Source organism: Saprolegnia parasitica, assembly GCF_000151545.1.
Source record: "Saprolegnia parasitica CBS 223.65 unplaced genomic scaffold supercont2.83, whole genome shotgun sequence".
NCBI lineage: Eukaryota > Oomycota > Saprolegniomycetes > Saprolegniales > Saprolegniaceae > Saprolegnia > Saprolegnia parasitica.
The window spans coordinates 1-16293 of NW_012156477.1; the positions used below are offsets into that span (position 1 = coordinate 1).

Here is a 16293-nt window from a genome sequence, read left to right on the forward strand (position 1 = left end):
CATGGTAAGCTCTAAGCCTCTCGTTGCAATCGCTCCACAGCATGCGATGGCTTTGGACGTACTGTTGCCATGAATATCGATACGGTGAAAGGGGCGCTCGTCGTTACTACAAGTCTAGAAGACAAGACGATGGCGTGCCAATGCGGTCATTTGCTTGTTTTTTTAGCGCTTTGTATCTTCGATCTGGCATTGCGCGCGCTGTGCGACTGTAGCGGCTACGTAGCGTGGTCTGCTCTGCTCTCCAAAGTGTATTCTATCAATGTGCCAACTATGGGCGATTCCATTTCAAACTCGATGTTGTCGACAAGTGGCGTCGACGCCTTGCCGCGGCGGCTATAAGGTGGCACTACGATCTTAGTTTGACGGAGTAGTGCCTCTCAGATGGTACTACGATCTTAGTTTGGTACGCATCTTGGATCGCGTCTCGCTACCGCTGTACGCCTCGGACGTCGACGCGGTCTCGCTTTCCATGCTGTCCAAAGCGTCCTCTACCACTGTGCCAAGTCTGGGCCATTTCGTTTCTGAACGCAAAGTGGTCGACCTGAAGATGCTTCAAGATGTCGCGCCACTCACTATGGACAAATGCTACAGCCCGAAGTCGGCAGGATCGTCTTTTTAGGACCCACACCAGTACACCATCGCGCGCGATCAACAGCGCTAGAAACCCTGGTGCCTCGATATGCCGAATTGTACTATTTGCGGCGTCATGTCGGTATTATATGTGGCATATGCCATTTCGAAGAAAATACTACACACAACGGAAAGCTCGACAAGCTCGGTGTGCCACCTGAGAGTATACGAGCGAAATTGGGCATGACTATCAAATGGTGTTTATAGGCAGCTAGAACGCAATTGTTTCTACTCGACGCCTTCGTTGTCGCTGTCGTCTCCGTTGACCTTGAGCTTGGAGAGAACATGGCGGCCGTACTCGGCGAGGAGCTTGCCTTGCTCGGCGCTTGCGCGGTATTCCGAGAGCGTCTAGGGCGTATCTCTTGAGCACGTATAAGAGCGCGCTCTCGGCACCGAGCTTGATGTTGATGTTGGGCTCTTGATGAGCGCAAAAATCGGCGGCACGAGCGTGCCCGAGTGCTGGCGCACATGCTTCGGGACGACCTTGGCCATGCGCTTGACGATGCGCAGAGCCGTGCGGTTGACGACCTTGTTGGCGGTGTCCGAGAACCCCGTAACGAGCGCCTGGACAACGTCCACCGAGACACGACCTTGACCGCGAGGCTAAGCGCTGTGAGGCTCGACGACTTGACGAGCAGGTTCTCGTCGCGGGCGAGCGCCACAAGCGTCGGGATGGCAGGCACCGCAAGCGTGGTGGCTACTCACGTTGGCACCGGCGAGAGGTTGAGCAAGCCCGATGCTACCAGCGCCGCCGAGTGGAGAAGGGTCCAGCTCCTCGACCATCGTAAGACTATGTTCGTTCTTCCACTATGATCTTCGCCGCCGAGCGAGAGGGCAAGGTCGTTGCTCGCGCGCACGGAGGAGGTCATCGTTCGTGAGACGAGGTAACTGCGAAGGACGTCTTCCAGCGCGAGCACTGCCGATGCCGAGACCTTGGCGCCGACGCGGGTGAGAATCGCAAGATCGCGTCAAGTTTGGCCTCCAAGATGCCGCCTTCGTCGACGCAATCTTGGCCGTGAGCTCGGTAATGAGCGGGTCGATACGGGGCGAAAGCGCGACGAGGTGGACAAAGGCCGGGCCACTGCACGCACAGACGCGCTCGTGCCGTGACGAATGTCGTCTGCAGCCGCGGCAAGAACGGATGAGCGGACCTGTGATATTGGCGAGAACGCTTTGAGGCACGCGGGCGACGCCAGCCGCACAAGTTCGTCGAGGCCAGCCGCAGCGAACTGGCGCGCTTTGGGCGTACCGTTCATGAGCGGTTGCTGGTAGGTCGGCAGGAAAGGGTCTTGGACAGCGCAAGCGCCGGCAAGAAAGAGAGATCTGTGGCACCAACACCGCCCTTGCGATGGCGCGCGTCACTGAAATCGAGCTGAGGTTGTTGCAAAAAAAGTCGATGTGCTTGGCGAGCTCGTCAGGCCTGATTGTCGTGTTTCGGCTGCTAAACGCCAAGAGAGCAGCCTCGACGACCGACACGTCGCTGCCATTGAAGCGCGCGAGGACATACTTGAGAAAGATCGGGACTTACTCGACGTACGAGACAGTCGCCGACTGGGACAAGGCTGCGATGAGCCAGCACGCAAGATACCGCGTCTCGGCAATGTTGGTTTCGCAGTACTTGCAAATCTCAGCGGCAAGCCACTGGACACCGGCCGCCTCGACACTCAACGCAACCGCACGCACCGAGTGCTGGATCGCTGCCACCCTATCGTCGTCCGGGCGGCTCGTGACGACCGAAACGGTGTTGTTAAAGAGCGCTTGAAGGCTGCGGTCGATGTGGTAGTGCAGCACCCGAGACGGACGCAGTGCGCGTGATGGCTTGGACGTAGGACAAGGCCATCGGCGTCGTGAGCAGGCGCGGCACGAGGTACGGAAGCACCTCGCGCGACTTGACCTTGACCACCTATAGAGGCCAGCAAGAGCGCGCTCTTGGACGAGGTCGTCCACCGACGTGATACGCTAGAAGAGGCGAGGGATGAGGTCGTCAAACGAGCGGTAGCCCATGCTCTTGTGGAAGACATCGAACGCACCACCGGCCGCGTGGCGGACCTCGGGCGGCGCGTCGCAAAGTACGTCTTCGACCGCAACGACAAGCGACTCAACAGAATCGTCGAGTTGTCTCTTGAGGGAGCACTGGATGACCTCGGCGAGTTCGAGGCAGACGCCTTGGCGCATGCCGGCGGGGCTCATCGGGTCGAGGCCCGCGCGCAGGATAGGGACGCGCCTACTGCGACGTGGCTTGACGCCGTGCTGACCATTTTGGAATTTGCACTGGGTTTTGGTATCCGGAACATTTCCGGATACCTCGAAACGACGCGACGAGTTCGATCCCATCGTCCGCACGCTTCGCACAGGCTCGAGGTTGTCGCTGTCGGCGTTTGTCTCGGCGCATCGACTATATACCTCGCAGCGCGCTAACGTGGAAGCAATGGCCTTTCTACCGCTACGACGCCGATGGCTGCGACCAGCGCTGCACCGACGCCAGCAGCTACACGTCCCGACACTGGATTGACACCTCCGCGAGCCTCTTTCGCGCCTGTGTACGATGTACACCTGCGTCGGTACAAGCGCCGACGCTCAATGGCTGCGACGCTGCTCGAAATGGTGCTGGTACCACTAATCGTGCTTGGTGAGACATCGGTCCTCGACGAGAAGCGTACGCACGCTGCATGAGGACGCTGTGATTTTTGCACGCCCTTAGCTGGTGAACCAATGCCCTGCATTAAAGCGATGCGTGACGAAAGAAGGACATCGTCCACACGAGTTTCACCGTCCACAGTCGACAGGACGCCCGCTTGCGACCGCCCTGCCGTGCGGCCAAGGCCGCCGCGCCCGCGGACTCGACCAGAATAAAGTTTGAAAATGAAATCGCCCATACTTGCCAGAGTGCTCGACCACAATTAGGGGAGTCCAAAATGCCATGTGGCGTCGCCGTGTGAGCTCTGTAGCGAGAGCAAAATGACAGCGGCAAACAATATTTTGATATAGTGTGATTTTTGGCTATACTGAAATACTGTACAAGATACGAGGCCTTATCACGCAGCGGTACAGCGCGCACTTTGCCTCCCTCAGCCACATGCAACACGCACTTTAACATGAACAGAAAGAGACGACGTCCTCGGTTTCCGTGATTTCGACGAATTTTCAACCGATTTTGCATGTCGAGTTTCGTAAAAACCGACGCTCGGCAGTTCGAGTTTGGTGTGAGCGCCCAAGCAACGACGGCGCAAAACAAACTGGTCGCAAACCAGTTCGAGATCCATCGTCAACTGTGGCAGCCAGTCTTACGGTCCTTGGAGCTTTGGAACTCCGCGATGTCACGTGAAGTATTTGGGCAATTCTGCCGCCACCTCGAAAAATGGAAAATGGATTTGCGCGTATTTGCGCCACGTGCAGCGTCGGAAACGACATGTACGTCGTTCAAAAAGGGTGTGGAGATGTACACACGGCCGCTACGTGGCGCTGGCGCGTCTGTGGGCTGCTACTCGTCGTTGTGCTGAATGGTGCTCACACTATTTAAGACGGGTGAATCAAGTCTTGTGATTGGCTAGAAAGAATCAAGAATTGAGCCAATAAAGCATCCCCACGAGAGCGCAGTGCTGGTGTGTAGCAGCTTTACCTTACAACGAGTGCCCGGTTTCCCAGTGGCTGCACCTGTTTCCTTCCTCCTCTTCTCTCTCGCGTCGTGTCCATAAAATTTTAGATTGCAACATTTATGGTACATTCGCCAGCATCCTTTCCAGATCGAGTTCCAAACGAGCCGGGCTGCGCATCCGCAAGCACAAGAGGTGGTGTGGAAATATCGGGAAGGTCCGGCGCGACGAGCGGCTGCACGAAGAGGCAGAGCGCGCTGCCTTTCAAGCGAAGCCTCGACGGCCACGTCGAGGCGCTCAAGAAGATCAAGCCGACGCCGCTGGCGATCGACCTCTTTGCGCCAGCATCAAGAAGTACACCGACGAAGGCATCGCCCTCGGCGGCGCGCTGATTCCAGTCCACTTTCAGATAGGTCGACGCAAGCCGCCCTCGCAATCCAGCTGAGCCAAGTCGACAACGACGCATCGAGGCGCCACGTGCAGCGAACGCCGACACCATGATTGCGGTGGTGGGCCGACTCAAGGCGCTCATGGCTGCCGCGAACGATACGCAGGAAGCCGACGCGCTCGACTTTGCCGGCAACCCGACGAACACGAAGCATAAGGAGACAAAGAAAGCCAAGTCCTCGTCGTCTTCCTCAAGTCGCCCCAAGCAGCTTCGACGCGAGCGGGCGAGAGCAAGGCCGTCGCGCAGCGCCGACTCAAGACGCTCATCCGGCGCTAACGCACGGCTACTACATGTACACATAAAAAACAAACTACTGTCATATATTTTGGGTTGTCAACTTGCGCACGCCAGTATCGCACTGTGTGATTTTGCAATGAATTGATTGGAATAAAATTGCATTTTCGAAACCACGCTCTATGCGCGAAGCCGCAACGCTGGGATCATTTCAGTGGCCAAGGACACGTCCGTCTAGAATTATGAAGGCTCAAAGCGCCATGTATTGGCTCGCGTTGAATATCTAGATGAATTATGTTGGAATAAACAGCAATTGTTGGCGAGTTCAAAACAAATGCTTGCAGGCCTTTAATTGCCACGATCGTCGGCACACAGCCTCTCTCGAGCTAGAGAAAGCGTCCCTGAAAATATCTCAGCGATTTGAGAAGGTTGCAAAAGTTTCGATTTCGGGTCGACAAGCCTCACGCCTGCCGTCGCGGTGCATGGCCAAAATGTAAGAAATATTGGAAAATGCTGGGATCCTTTTCAACGTCCGCCGATATTGGCCATCATGAAGATCGGCAGAGCCAGGCCTCGTGAAGTATTGGGCCTGGGCAGATATTTAGCTTGACCGTGACGAATTTTTATGCGGTCCGGATAAGACCCGTTCTTCTGGATCGAACGCCATGTCTCTGCGCCTTCAAACGGCAGCTCACAGCGCATCGACGATAGTCTTTACCGCGTCGGCCTGTTTGCCGGAATGTGCCTAATCAAGACGTTTGGTATCGGCTATCGTCCAGTGCTCGACATCGCCCCAGAACTTTCATTGCCCTGTCGGCCCGAGAGAACAAAGCGAATTTACGGAGAGACGCTTTACAGCGTTCCGCGGTAGGAAGAAGGTCCTGTAATTAGATACCTTGCAGATCGTACAGCACAGCACACCAACTTGGACGCTACAGTCGTCAATGAACCACACCAATGACCAAGATTTGATGTAGCATCGCCGTACTACAATTGTAGTACGAGGCAACAGCGCTATCAGCCTTAATCTTGGTATATGCCGTAAACAACCAAAAATAGACACATTTAGACGCCACACGCTAGCGGCGGTGAGAGATGAAGCACAATTCATGATTAAAAACGAAAGCGCTCATACTTGGCTTGGTAATAGAGGACACTTTGGAGAGTACGAAACGCTATATGTCGTCACTGTTCGAGCTCTGCGGCGAGAGCTCTTGGCGATATATTGATCATACTATTTGAAGCCAATATTTCCCGGTATAGTGTACGAATGCAAATAGTATATTAAAATGCTAGCGGCGCCGTGGCGGAGTCTAGAACCACCTTTATCAACGTTACATGCTCTCCGATACCATCTAAAAGAGATAGCGCTCTCGGATTTTTCGAAAATTCAGCATTTTTACTCGAATTTCAATGTACAAGTCGGCGAAAAACGACGCTTGACAGTACGACTTTGCTGTGAGAGCCCAAGCGCCTACCACGTCCCAAACGCAAGTCGCTGGGCCACTCCATATACATAGCCAACTGTGACTGCCCGCGTCGGAGTTAGTCGAGTTTTTGAACTGCGCGAAAACACGTTGTGCATCTGGGCGTCTATTTGACCACCTCGAACATTCAATGTTGGAATTCGCATGCATGCGCTGCGTTCGGCGTCCAAACCTTCATCTCCACGATATCAGGATGCTATAGAACGACAGGAACCGGTACGGCCTCGCGTTAACGCGTCTGTGCGGCGTCGATCGTATTAGGAATGGTGGCACCCACACTATTTACAATCCTCTATCAGCATAATATACTGTTATGTATTCGGATACCTGATATGTCTGTGAGTACCGGTATCAAACTTTCAACGAAGGCCTTATCGTCGCCAAAAGCGAATTCGTTCCCGAAAACAAGTGTAGACCATAGACTATTCATTGAATTGAAGCACTACATCCAAAAAGTTGAGTAGCAGATGAATAGCCTCGTTTGTGGTGCAATTAAAATGTACTCTTGATGCTTTCGGGTCGGTTCAGACGAGGTTAAACCAGAACGTTCATTCCGCACGAGTCCTGAGCGCGGGCGTGGCGGGTACAAGCATGTCGAGCTCCTGGCGGAGCAGCGCGGCCTGTGGGAAGTCAACAGCAAGGGCCGGGAGGCTGTTCGCAACCCGAAGGTAGGCGAGAGCGTCGGCCTGGGCCAATGGCTGACCTTGGACGCGATCGTATCGAGGGCTTTGAGCTTCTCGAACGGACGCGCGAGCTGGCGCAGGTCTTTTCGTCTCGTGGTTGGGCATGTACTGTATGCAATCGGCTTCAACATCTTTGACGTCGCGACGTTGAGGCTGGCAAATGTTGCAAGAAGCGTGGCGGTGTCCAAACGATTTCAGGAAGTCGCGGCGTGGTGGAGCAAAAGGCAGAAAGCTCAGAGCCATGAAGACGCACGGCCTACGCGGACGTTACGAGCGAGCTGTCTCGATCGCTTGCTACCTCGAGCAGAGAGCGGATCAGAGGTGACGTTGAGCGAGAGGTTCGCGGCGGGCGGTATGTTGTGCTGTGCTGCAAGTGGTCTCGGGCCGCCATGTGCAAGCAACAGGACGTCATGCATGAGGTGCTCGAGGTTTTATCCGTCAGGCTCGATACCGCAAAATGACGCGCGCGCTGCGCCGAAATCGTCGCAGCTCGCCGTCGTGTCGCCCATTTCAGACTATTGGCGTCCGGATATTGCCCGAATACTTCGACACGACGCAACGATTCACCCTCCTCGCACAGGCGCTCGAAAGGCATTGTGTTGGATCAGCATCACAACCACATGTCACGTTAAAGACGAATTCCGTACGTCTCGGGGCCTGTGCAGCGAGGGTCGTCTGGGAAGGCCAGTCCCAAGGGGTTGTTGTTGCCAATGCCATGGCCCGTGCAAGAGCAGCGCCCCGCACCACACGCGTTCGACTTGTATGACTGCAGCTGCTCTTCCCTCGTCTTCCACTGCTGGTTCGGCGTCGGACACCTATTATAAAAATGTCAATTTATCAACTCGAAATGGCCTTGTACCCAAACGGCGACTGCTGCCGGCGCTCCCACGACACACTTTGAGAGCACAAGGTTTTTGGGCCGGCGTCAGCGAGCACGAGTTGCACGTACGACAGACGCGGTTGGCTTCCGTCGTGCACGGCGCCGCCTCGTACTCGTCCGTGGTGCACAGGGTGCAGGCGCTGCACTCGCGATCTCTTTTCGGAGAGCACTTGGTCGACGCAAACGTTTCGCGCTGGCACTGCGTACACCCTATGTACAGTGTAAATACCCTCGGCGATCGAGGAAGGTGTAGTACGCTGGCAGACAGTGTCGTGGGTCGGCGAGCACGTCGTCTTGGCAAAGTGATCGGCCGCGCAGACCGTACACGGCAGACACGCGCGACTTTGCGTGTCGGAGCAGCGCGCCGAGAGGTACGAGTTGGCCGGACACGATGAGCAGTCGGGCGTACCCACCGCACTCATGAAATACGGTGGCATGAGCGAGTGCCGCAAGATGTCGGCGATCTGGTTGGTCACGACAAGAACGGTGGTCGCTGGCGATCGGCCAGTGAGACCGGTGGCATCGATCTGCGCCTTGTCAATCGGCGCGACAAAGATGGTGACGAGCGTGCCGTCACTCGGTGCCGGAGGTAGCGCCACCAGACTGCCCAGCGACCGCGTGCCTACATCCGCCAATGTCATACGAAGCATATTCCTGATCAAGTGACCTGCAACAACATAGCTTGCGGTCGAGAGCGACGTGCAGGCAGAACGTGCCAAGCTGTCGCAGAGCTGCAGCTGCGACGGCACCACCGAGGAGGGGTTTACGACCTTGGAGAACCGAAGTTGGAGGTACTGGCCGTCATATACGAATCGTAGCAGCGACGGAGCCAGCGTGTCGCCGACAAACGCTGTTGCCTAGGACCCCAAAAGCCTCGGGTCGTTTCTACCAAGGATACATACCGGAAAGAACGTCTGAGCCGGCAGCGGGCGGACCACACAGCCGTGAAGTGACGTTGAAGCGCAGTTGAATGTAGGGTATTGCACAAATCCTGGGGAATATACAATGTTCGTTGTCACGATTGATGCTGCGATGCCTGCTTTCTGAAGCGCGTTGACGTCGTTGGGAGCCAGCTGGATGCACACCTACGTCATCTGTCAACACGACGTTCGAGCCGGAATGCTACCAGCGTCGGGTCAGGGCTAGGCACCACGGTCGAAGACGCGCTCAGGGTGTAACGTTCTGTGGAGGCTGCAAGGCTCAGTGTCGCCACGTTGGCAGTGGGCGCGAGTACAGGGCTCGAGTACTGTAGCGTTAAAGAGCGGGCCGTCATGTCCATTCGTGCGCCGACCAGCGTCGGAACTAGCAGCGGGTTGACACGGGTGGCTCCCTCGGCAACCTCTCCTACCTTGTGCCGTCGCCTGCAGTTGCACCTAGCCCTATGTGAGATGATGGCGCATGCAACCACAAGGTACCGAGTACTGCGCCGAGGGTCCGAGCACCACTGACTGCGGGTTTGACAAGATGATCGACAGAGTGCGCGGTGGCGACGCAGTGCCGCTGAAGATCGTGTAGGGAGGCGACAGGATCGTTAGCGACACGGTGACGTCGCGCGCGTCATTGTCCTGCCACGAGAGTAGTTGTCCGACGCTGACAAAGTCGACGTCTGGCTGCGCGGTCTGACCCACGGTTTGAACGTAAACGGCGGCGGCACCGACACTCCCTCGTGACCGACGCACCTAGCTTCGTCTCAAGTCTTGTCTGAAAAGGCAGATAACGTACGGTGAACGTATACGTGCCTGCCTGTGTCAGAACCCACGGTGCGGTAGGGCCAATCCCAGACTGGTACTCTGGGATTTGCGCCTCGAGCAGCTGGTCACTAGCCATGGGCATACCGCTCAGCGCTATTTGGAGGGCTGGTACGGTGACCACGTTGACTTCCCCACCTACAACACATTTAGTGCTGGTGGGAATTCAGATACACGTTGCTAACCCAAAGAGGGTGCAAAGGGAAGCGACAGGACGGAAATCCTGGTGCTGCTAGCGACAGGCGACAGCGAGGCGCCGCCAGTGGGGTTGGTCAAGGTCACAACCACGCTCTTTTGCGTGTGTGGCGAAGCTTGCGTTTGCACGACAAAGCTCTGGCTGGCGCTGTCGCCGTCTTGCCAGCTCAAGGTGCCTAGTGCACGGTTACTCTAGACCTTCAATTTGATAAGAAACCTTGCTGAGGCACAAAGTCCGATGTCGCCATCGTGTTGGTGCTGGCATCGGGCGTCGCTGCGTACTGCACCGAGACGGCGCCGACCGTGCCGTTGCGTCGCTCGACATGCACCCGAACTGCACCGCCTTCGTAGACAGAGTACGTCGTCGCCGCACAAATCGAAAAACACGGCGCGTCCAACTGAAAGACACCCGCCGGCACCGCTACAGACGTCGTTGTGACACGATGGTTGGATTTGCTGGAGTGCTACCTTGGTTGGTGCCCAGAACCGTCAAGAGCATCGTCGATGGCGATGCGAGCAATGCGCCGCCACTTGGGCGCAGCAGCTGCAGAGACAGCTGTTTTGCACTGCGATAGATCGCCGAGTTGAAGACACTCAACATGATCGTCTTGGGTGTCGCGTCGCCATCGGCCCAGAAAAGCACATTGCCGCCAGGAAATGTCGGTAGGGAAAAATCAATGCCAGGAATGGGCACTTGGGCCGGGTCGAGGTTGGAACGGGCGCAATCGCGTACTCGACTTGGAGACTGCCCGTGCTGCCGCGAAGGCGCTGTACGAAAAGAGACACGGGATACGGCGTCGTTGGTGCGAGGGTGGTCGGCACGGAAATGTTGATGGTCGGCGCTGAGAACGCGAGATCGCCAAGGTCCACTAGACGGATATATAAAATATGGTGCGGTAAAAGTCAGCTCCAAAGTACAGTTCACGGATTGGATGGTGACGACTGCGGTCGCCATGCTCGGGTGAATCTGCGTCATGGCATCGCCCGGGCTCATGGTAATGGTAAAAGAAACGTCGTGCAAGAGAACGCGCGGGAGGAACGCGATCGGGAATTGAATCGGCGCCCAGCTGCCGGCCGCCCACGCGACCGAGAGGTTGACGATCGGTGCAAAGTCGACACCCGCGACGGCCGAGCCATTCTGCGCGTTGAGCAGAACGGATGCGGGCCCGTCCGAGCCCAAGGCGCGTTGGACTAGTTGCCACGTAAGAACGTATTGTCGACGCATCAAACTCACGAACGAGGACGACCGAGCCCCATTGGTTGGTGGCTGCGTACGTCGTCGGGCTAAATTGAATGCGGCCTGGGGTCAATGCTCCTAGTGCAGCTCGATACAGCTCACGTTAAGAGCAGGAGCCACCGCACCTACGCAGCTGATGGCAGCCGCCGCAAGCGCCGCCCACATCCGTCCGGTTTCAGCTTGAAACGCCTCGCTGTTACGCTGCCACGTGGGAATCCCACAAAAAACAACGCTGAACTTAACGCAGAACGATAGCATGTCGACCGAAAATGTCGGAGCTTGCAGCGTGCTTGTTGCCCTGGCGGCGGTTCATACTCTTGACAAGGGTACATTTGCAAGCACCAATTCGGTCGTGGTGGTCCACGCTCTGGAGCTTGCGCATGTCCATTGGCCATATATCATTCTTTTCAACCAATCGGCAGCGTCAATGGCTAGCCGTACGCTCAATGTACGATGAGCGTACGTTTAATGTACATTGAACGTACGTGCCGTACACGATCGTCAGGCTGCCAGGTGGCCATTGACACTGCAACAAGAGTGGGATCGCGCAAGGATGATAGCCGCAAGCGCCTTGGAACCAGATGGCCCACAAGCGCTTTGACGACGACGAACGAATGAGCAGCCTGAACCTCCTGGCGCGGCGCGGCAACGTGCTCGAGATCCAGCGCCGGCTCGCGCAGGGCGCGCTCGTTGACGCCACGGACGAGGTAGTCGTCATCCTGGCAGCAGCAGCCGCGTCACTGTATCGGCATGTAGACGGGCGACACGCCACTGGTGCAGGCGGCGGCCAACGGCCACGACCATGTCGTCCGCGTCCTCCTCGACCACCAAGCGTCCACTGAGGGCGTGCGCGATGTACAGCGTCCTGTTCGTTTTAGCGGCTCATGAAGTCGGTAGGATCGGCTCTCGGCGCTGTTGCGCGCAACGCAAAAGGGCTCGGCGACGACGGTCGCCCTCCTCGCCAGCCACCACGCCAACCTCGAGGCCCTCTTCCCGTACGCTCCATGTGCAGCGACTTCAACATGCGAAGTATCATGATATTAGGACGGCAAGACCGCGCTGGTGTACGCGGCGCAGCACGGCCAGTCGCAGCTCGTCGAGACGCTGCTCGAGCACCACGCCAACACGAAGGCCACCGACGAGGTCGGCGCTTCGATCCTCATTTTGGCGGGATTTATTGACATGCAATTTTTTCCAGATGGGCAACACGGCGCTGCACTACGCGACCGAGAACGGCAACACGCGCATCGTGACACTCCTCCTCCAGGCCAACGCGCGCTCGACCGTCTTCAACTACGTACGCGCCATTCGATATGCCAGACAGAATATGTTACAGTGTTACTAGGCACGCAGCACGCCTCTCCTGGCCGCCTGCATCAACGGCCACGTCGAGGTGCTCCGCGTGCTCCTGCAGTTCGATACGGAGCTCGAGGCGTACAACGACGACGGCTGGTCTGCGCTCATGTACGCGTCCGCGATGGGCCACTACGAGTGCGTCAAGCTCCTCCTTGGGAAAGGCGCGCGCGTCCAGGCGGTCGCCTCGGTGCGACACGCAATCTTTTCCAGTGTTTTCATGATCCAGTGGACCTAGAACGGCTCGACGGCGCTTCTGGTCGCGACGCGCAAGGGGTACCACGATGTGGTGCTGCTTTTGCTCCAGCACAAGGCGCCGGTCGACGCCACGTTCAACACGGTGCGTTGTCTCTGCCTCGAACTTTCTGAGAAGACGCGCAGGGCGGTTTGACGTCGCTCATGGTGGCCGCGACGCAAGGCTACTTGAGTATTTTGCAGCTCTTGCTGCAGTTCCACTCCAATTTCACGCTGCGCAACCACGTACTGTCTTTTTTATAAAGTATCAACGTTTCAAGGGAGGAGGCGAGGACGGCAAGACGGCGCTCGACCTCGCGACCGAGAAGAACCACATGAGCTGCCGGTCGCTCCTCGACATGCGCGAGCGTCACCCGTTGCTGTACTTTGCCAAAGTTGGCCAGCTCAAGCCACTCCAGCAGCTCGTGCGCCAGCACGTGGACATCGAAGACCGCGACGAGGTACATTCGGTCGAACCAATTCGTCTAAACAAGTACATGGTGTCTAGCTCGGGAAAACCGCGCTCATGTACGCCGCGGGCTCCAACCAAGTGGCCATTGTCGAGTATCTCCTGAGTCTCCAAGTGGCCGTCGACGCCTGCGACAACGTACCGTCCCGATTCCTTTCTGTACTGATTAAGAGAATTGTAGAACGGCATCGACGCGCTGGCCATGGCCGTGGGCGACTGCCGGCACTTGCTTGAGCGCGAAATGCTCTACCGCGTCGTCAAGTCGGGCGACCTATCGACGTTCCGAGACATTCTCACGCAGAACCCGACCATGGACATTGAGCAGCGCAACCCGGTACTACGATGTTTTCGTATCCACTTGATACAACTATGGCATTTCTTAGCACGGAACGACGCTGCTGATGCTCGCGGCGCAGTACGGTCATGCCGACATGACCAAGCTGCTCCTCGACCGCAACGCCAACCTCAACGCGGAAGAGACGGTGCCGTGGCGTTGTGTACTTGAGTGTGCGAATTCATACCTAGGACGGGTCCAACGCACTCTTCTACGCGACCGACAACAACCACAAGGTCTGCCGCGCGCTCCTCGAGAAGGAAATGGCGTTCCGCGAGCACTACCCGCTTCTGTACCACGCTCGCTGCGGTATCCCCTCTCGAGGCAAACCGAGTCGAACGATGACCTCTGCGCAGGCGACGTGGCCAAGGCGGCGCTGGTGCTCGATACGGACGCCGACCCCGACGAGTGCGACGAGGTACTCCACTCTTTGGAGAAAAGAAAAAAGGCGATGCGAACATGCAGGACGGCTGGTCGGCGCTCATGTACGCAGCCTCCTTAGGCCACACGGCCATGATCCAGCTGCTTCTGGAGCGCAACGCGCAGATCGCCGGCACGGACAAGGGCGGCAAGACCGCGTTCATGGTCGCCAAGGACAAGGCCGTGTTCGTCAAGCTCATTCTAGAAAAGAACGCGACCGAGCTGCGCTTCAACGAGCTCATGTTCAAAGGTTGTCGCATTGTACTCCGTGTACGGGATAAGCGAATGGGCGATGCGTCTAGGCGCGATCGAGTGCGACCCCAAGCTCGGCAAGGAGATCCTCAACGCCTTTGTCGTCGAGAGCGGTCGCTACAGCCTCGAGTAGACGACCCACTTCAACAACAACAGCCTCGAGTTTCGCGACGTACGTGGCGGGCTCGTGGGCGCATTTCTTTATAAAGTACTACCTGTAGCTGGATCGCATTTACGGCCGGGAAACGATCCAGCAAAGCGCTCTCTACTCGATTCTCAACCTCGAAGGCGACGACGAGGCCGAGCAGGGCGTCAAGCAACACTGCCTCCAGCATGTCGTCATGCGCCGCGTGCTCCAGCTCAAGTGGGGGGTGCTATTTCGATCTCCATTTTGCACTTGGAAAGGGAATTTATTTTCAAATAGTTCTTCGCCCAGTGCTATACATTGAGCAGTTCCTCATGTACATTCTGCTGCTGGCGTCGTCCGTGCTCTCGGGCTGTCTCTACCAGCTCGACGACGCGGCCGAAGTGACGCCGCCGCCCGTCTTCAAGGACAATTCCAACGTCATTTGGCAGCGCAAGAAGACGTCGACCAACGGCACGCCGTCACTCTGGCAGCGATGCGTACATCTAAAGTGCTTGCGATGTCGTGCTTGAAATGAGTGTAAAAAATGTTTTAAATTGCAATTGTTTTCATCTAGCCTTCGAGCGGCGTACGCACGACTGCCGCACCTTTACGTGTCCAATTTCAGCTCTGGCAGCGATGCGTACATCTAAAGTGCTTGCGATGTCGTGCTTGAAATGAGTGTAAAATGTTTTAAATTGCAATTGTTTTTCATCTAGCCTTCGAAATCCCTCCAAACTATGTGATTGGTGCCATGATCTGGTAACCTCCTCACATTACACCATGTACGTGGAGGGAATTAGTGTCGCTTTAAAAGTAGTAGAAGAGGTTTGTGAGGTCTGGGACACACAAGCCTCACAAAATCTGGCAGTGGCTTGATGTCGTCGTCAAATACCACATGTGTGGAACGTGTGTCTTTGTATTTACTCACCGGAACTACTGTGCGTCCTCGCCAACAGAGATATTCACAGTGTGATAAATGCATGTATTATACGTGAAAAATGTGTGGCACTCGCAAAAGGTCCCATTTCGGCGCAAGTGTAAAAACAGGCTCGACAAAGGCGACACGGATTGCTTTTCCACGAGAATCGGAGAAACCTCAAGCATTGCTCACCATGCAATTTGCGCTCCAGTGCCTCGGTCGCACGGCACCGCGTCGCATCGGAGGGCGGTCGCCAGCGGGCGTCCTGTCGACTGTGGCCGGTGAAAATGGTGTCGTCGAGGCCCTTGTTTCGACACGCGTCCGTGTAATACAGGGCTTTGGTCCACAAGATAAGCGCTTGTTGGCGATAAGGATCGCTGCGGTCTCGTGTCGCATGCGAATGCTACGGTCTACGTAGTTGCCACACCAAGCACGACCGGTGGAATCCGTAGTTCACCGGTGCTCACGATCCGCCTTACGGTGTTCTGCATGTTTGACAACAGTGACGAGGCGAGCGTCATAGACAACAACTTCAAGGCCATGGAAGATGGCGACGCAGAGCGAAAACCCGTACAACAAACGTGACAGGTATAGATGAACAAGAGTGACAGTTATAGATTAACAAGTGTGACAGTTATAGCTATAGCACGTTGGAGGTGCTCTCAACGAGCTGCCTGCGACGACGAGCGATGCGCTCATAATCGTGTTGCAGGCTCTCTGCATGTACGACGAGCTCGCGCAGGTCGTCGCGAACAGCGACCTCTCGGCGCGCATCCTCGAGCTTTGGGAGACGCTACATCAGGCGGGCCGAAACGTTACCAACACGTATCTCGACACGACGACTGGGTTCACCAACCTCGTCCTCGCGCGTGGTAGTGCTCACGCACACTTCACCGCACTCGTCCGGGCCAGTCATTTGAAACTTCAAAGGTCTCTTTCTTGGGCACCCGATACGTTGCGCGCCTCGCCATGGCCACCGCTGTCTCGACGACCTCGACGCCGACATTGCAGACAGCGGTGGCCATGGCGAGGCGCGCGACGTATCGGGTG

General features: G+C 56.6%; 3 protein-coding genes across 3 annotated transcripts; all 3 read right to left on the reverse strand.

Moving 5' to 3' along the window:
• Positions 1-858: 858 nt before the first annotated feature.
• SPRG_12089 (hypothetical protein) lies at positions 859-1886 on the reverse strand (the record flags this gene model as incomplete). The annotated part of the gene is made up of 6 exons (XM_012351597.1): positions 859-978; positions 1024-1194; positions 1221-1327; positions 1374-1420; positions 1634-1728; positions 1782-1886. The coding sequence occupies 6 exons, from the start codon at positions 1884-1886 to the stop codon at positions 859-861; spliced, it is 645 nt and encodes a 214-aa protein (XP_012206987.1).
• A 268-nt stretch (positions 1887-2154) lies between these two features.
• Positions 2155-2820, reverse strand: SPRG_12090 (hypothetical protein; the record flags this gene model as incomplete). Its single annotated transcript, XM_012351598.1, has 2 exons — positions 2155-2533; positions 2621-2820. The coding sequence occupies 2 exons, from the start codon at positions 2818-2820 to the stop codon at positions 2155-2157; spliced, it is 579 nt and encodes a 192-aa protein (XP_012206988.1).
• A 4883-nt stretch (positions 2821-7703) lies between these two features.
• On the reverse strand, positions 7704-11300 carry SPRG_21085 (hypothetical protein; the record flags this gene model as incomplete). The annotated part of the gene is made up of 17 exons (XM_012351649.1): positions 7704-7890; positions 7935-7970; positions 8012-8165; positions 8212-8577; positions 8623-8812; positions 8858-9040; positions 9082-9257; positions 9304-9328; positions 9371-9634; positions 9678-9841; positions 9889-10074; positions 10116-10319; positions 10367-10591; positions 10645-10767; positions 10817-11089; positions 11133-11198; positions 11261-11300. The coding sequence occupies 17 exons, from the start codon at positions 11298-11300 to the stop codon at positions 7704-7706; spliced, it is 2862 nt and encodes a 953-aa protein (XP_012207039.1).
• Positions 11301-16293: the final 4993 nt, after the last annotated feature.